Genomic DNA, 4,584 nt, shown 5'->3' on the forward strand with positions numbered 1-4,584 from the left:
GCTCAGCGCCCCCTCCCCGTCTCCCCCATTTGGACATTTCGGCCTTTCGCCTCCTCGATCACGTGATCATCTCCTCTGCTCTGCCCCCCGCCCGGCCACAGCGCCGTACACTACACAGCAAGGCGGCGGCTCGCCTCACCCAGCGCCGCCGCGGACCGCAAGGTGAGCCCGGACCCTCCCTCGCCCATCGTTCGTGGTCCGTCTCCTCCCCGCCCCTTCCTTTGAGCGACATTGGACTGATCCTCTCGGGGCCTTAAAACCCTAGGTTGGTTGTGGCGGCGTCTGCCAGCGGCGGCCATCCATGGATTCCGGCGATGCGCCTGAACGGTACGTGATGCCCAACCCCTCCTCTTTCCGTCTGTTGAGATCTCGCTCTACGCCCTGCGAAATCAAGGAACGCGCCAGCTGCCTGCAATTTAGCGCCTTTCTTTTCCGATTTTGGCAGGATTCGCGAGGAAACGGGTTCTAGGAGCAGAGACGGCCTGCCTCAGCGTGACGCGACTGGAGCAGGTCCAGATGCTAATCGCCATGGGGGAGACCGCGTCCTTACCAAGCGCCTGAAGGATGAATCGCCTGACACATCGGAGCCACCGCCGTCACGGCTGAAGAAGGCTGTGGAGCTGGAGCCTCACCCCGTTCAGAACAGAGACGAGCAGTTCGTCCTTACCAAGTGCCTGAAGGATGAATCGCCTGACACATCGGAGCCACCGCCGTCACGGCTGAAGAAGGCTGTGGAGCTGGAGCCCCACTCCGCTCAGAACAGAGACGAGCAGTTCGTCTGGCCCTGGATGGGAGTGTTGGTCAATGTGCCTACTGAGTGGAAAGGAGGGCGCCAGGTCGGGGAAAGTGGGAACCGCCTGAAGGAGCAGCTCTTGGCCTTTTGCCCGCACAAGGTCATTCCTTTGTGGAACTATAGAGGCCACACCGGGAACGCCATCGTTGAGTTTGGAAAAGACTATGCTTCTTTCTGCAATGCCTTCAAGTTTGAGAACCACTTTGAGGCAGAAGGACATGGCAAGCGGGACTGGGAGCAGCGCAAGTATCAAGGGCGCGAGATGTTTGGATGGGTTGCAAGGGCTGATGATCAGAGAGCCCCGGGACCGATCAGGGAGCATCTGCAGAAAAATGGTGATCTGAAAACCGTTGCAGAACTTGAGAATGAAGGAACGCGCAAAACCGACAAGCTGGTAGCTAATTTAGCCAGCGCAATTGAGGTAAAGACCAAGCATGCCCAAGAACTTGAATGCAAGTACAATGAGACAACCACCTCACTTGACAAGGTGATGGAAGAAAAGGAGCTGGTCCTCCAGAGATACAATGATGGTTGGTCTGCAATCTTTTGCTGTTTATATGTTCTGTTATGGTAGAACAGCATATGTGCATTTATCTCCTTTGAGCATTGGGGCCTTTCCCTTTCAGTTATCTAATTATGCATTTTGAACTTGCATTATCACCAGAAATCCGCAAGATGCAGCAACTTGCTCGTAGGCATTCTCAGATGATCCTTAATGAGAATCAGAAGCTTCGTTCGGAACTGGAGGCGAAGATGCAGGATCTTGAATTCAAATCCAGGCAGCTTGATGAGCTTGCTGTGCGAAGTGACTCGGATAGAAGGAACCTTGAGAAAGAGAAGGAGAAGGTGCGTGTCCATTGTCACCGATAAAGAATTATGGAAGTTAGTTTTTTGTGTCCTCTCCTTTTGTTTGTTTTCAAGGATGGTTGATTGTTTCTGTGCTTCTTTTAAATAGCATCTTTCTGTTTACTAGTAACTAGCTGGATGACCTGTGCATATGCGCGGCTAGAATTACTACATGGCATTAATATTGGAATTTTCTTCTCCTTCCTATTTGTAAATGAATGATCCACGATTTAATTCATGCCACATTCATTAATATTTGTATGTCTTTCTAATATAGAAAATAACGGTAGCCACTAGCGAGTGTATTTTATTTAACAAAGGAAGACTGTTAGCATTGAGATCCGTGGCCCACTATATACAGAACAATAGACTTTCTTACTAACCTCTAATTTTACCTCATCCACTCTTGTTTATCTCATGTTCCCTATCTTACTGAGAATATATTTTTTCCGTATTCTCCAGCATGAATTAAATTCAAACGTGGGGCACCAGTACTTAAACATCGTGTTCTGGTTTTTTAGTTGTCCTTTTATCTAATGCAAATATCATGCCTTCTGATGCTTCCATGCATCCTCATATTGCTCTAGTTGTTTCTGTCATCTACCCATCTAAGGCATGTCATTATCTGGGCATATTTATTCAAAATTGCTACAATATTTTCTCTTGTGGTAGTTTCTTCTCCTGTTGTACACATGCTGTATTGCATAGGCTTATATTTTTCAGCACGGCTGAAACTACATACTAGATACTCACGTGATTTGTTGCGTCCCATATTTACTTTGACAACAATGACACCATTTTGCATTTTATATACTATGTATTTTCGCTTACACACAATGCATTACCATCGACCATTCTTACCTGATGGCATGCATGCTCTGTATGTGGTCCTTATGCATGCTTAGACTTATGATCCTTTCCAATCTACCACTTCTCTCTGTCTTTTTTAGTTGCTGTAAACTTTTGACCGCCAATCCATATGTGCATGCATGGTTATAGAACTATGCACCCGATGCATGTACTTAGATCCATGGCATGTTACACTAAAATTGCTGGCCTTATTTTACACAATTTCATAGTAATCTACACCGTTGCGATCTGATATTACCAAAATAAATGCTTTAAGTAGATACTTTCTTCTAGTGCATAAACACCGTTATAGTACATTCATCAAAATAACCTTCGTAGCGTTTCCTATTACTCTGAAATACATCAAAATATGTGATGTAGATATTCTATTTTTTTATAGAAGCAATCAAAGATGTTATCATGTTGGCCATTAGAAGTAAATGCTGTGAACCTTTCTTTCTTAACGCTTTGCGTACTAGTATCGATATTGAATCTGCAGAAAGTATTTCTATATTGTTCAGTCGAGATCTACTGACAGTTTTTGTTGCACTTTTCTTGCGTTTGACATGTAGTTTTGAGATGCGCGGGTTTTTATATTTTCCAGAACTTGATCAGTTCGACATTACTATTCATTTGCACTTTGCTCAAATTTCTAAGAGTAGTAGCCTGAACTCTGAAGTTGACGCGTAGTACAAATTGGGATGCATGACGTTTCGTAATTTGACTCCTAAGCTGATTCAAGTGTGCGGGCTCTGATTTTTCACGAGGAGTATGCCTTAATTGAGATGCATTGGTGACTTTCCCTATTCGATTCCTAAGCTGATTTAAGCGTACATGCTCTTATTTTGAGAGGAGCACACGTATGGGATTCTGATTCAGATGTACATAAGTTCTTTCCTAGTTTTATCTTACAGTTCTATACCAAGCACTATTGTCAGTTGAAATTGGTCTATGGTTTTGTGCGCGTGCGTCCATCTGAACGTCTTAGTTTTTGTTGTTAAGTTGATCTTGATGAATCTCTACTGTCCGATTTTTCTAACCTTAAATTGGTGAATCTTCACCTTTCATTTCATGTTGGTTTAACAATATAATAAATAGATTCATATCATTGCATTTTTCTTATTTTTGTCATCACTCGAAATTCCACTCTTGGACGGCAATAGATTGCAGAGAGGTTTAACAGTAGGACAATTTCAGCAAAATGCACGTAATTTGTTTTTTACTTCTAGAGAGGGCATGACGGTAGGCGTGAAATGTAGATGCCACTCTTGGACGTAATGCTGTGAACCTTTCTTTCTTAACGCTGTGCGTACTAGTATCGCTATTGAATCTGCAGAAAGTATTTCTATATTGTTCAGTCGAGATCTACTGACAGTTTTTGTTAGACTTTTCTTGCGTTTGACATGTAGTTTTGAGATGCGTGGGTTTTTATATTTTCCAGAACTTGATCAGTTCGACATTACTATTCATTTGCACTTTGCTCAAATTTCTAAGAGTAGTAGCCTGAACTCTGAAGTTGACGCGTAGTACAAATTGGGATGCATGACGTTTCGTAATTTGACTCCTAAGCTGATTCAAGTGTGCGGGCTCTGATTTTTCACGAGGAGTATGCCTTAATTGAGATGCATTGGTGACTTTCCCTATTCGATTCCTAAGCTGATTTAAGCGTACATGCTCTTATTTTGAGAGGAGCACGCGTATGGGATTCTGATTCAGATGTACATAAGTTCTTTCCTAGTTTTATCTTACAGTTCTATACCAAGCACTATTGTCAGTTGAAATTGGTCTATGGTTTTGTGCGCGTGCGTCCATCTGAACGTCTTAGTTTTTGTTGTTAAGTTGATCTTGATGAATCTCTACTGTCCAATTTTTCTAACCTTAAATTGGTGAATCTTCACCTTTCATTTCATGTTGGTTTAACAATATAATAAATAGATTCCTATAATTGCATTTTTCTTATTTTTGTCGTCACTCGAAATTCCACTCTTGGACGGCAATAGATTGCAGAGAGGTTTAACAGTAGGACAATTTCAACAAAATGCACGTAATTTGTTTTTTTACTTCTAGAGAGGGCATGACAGTAGGCGTGAAATGTA

General features: G+C 43.0%; 1 protein-coding gene across 1 annotated transcript in view; it reads left to right on the forward strand.

Moving 5' to 3' along the window:
- The window catches only part of LOC119286304 (factor of DNA methylation 1-like), an 8,060-nt gene continuing 3,476 nt past the window's right edge, over positions 1–4,584 (forward strand). The window contains exons 1-4 of the mRNA XM_037565683.1: positions 1–162; positions 266–327; positions 446–1,323; positions 1,458–1,639. Coding sequence (XP_037421580.1) covers positions 302–327; positions 446–1,323; positions 1,458–1,639 — 1,086 coding nt within the window. The 5' untranslated portion in view covers positions 1–162; positions 266–301. The remainder of the gene's footprint in view (positions 163–265; positions 328–445; positions 1,324–1,457; positions 1,640–4,584) is intronic.

Source organism: Triticum dicoccoides, chromosome 4A (assembly GCF_002162155.2).
Source record: "Triticum dicoccoides isolate Atlit2015 ecotype Zavitan chromosome 4A, WEW_v2.0, whole genome shotgun sequence".
Classification (NCBI taxonomy): Eukaryota; Viridiplantae; Streptophyta; class Magnoliopsida; order Poales; family Poaceae; genus Triticum; species Triticum dicoccoides.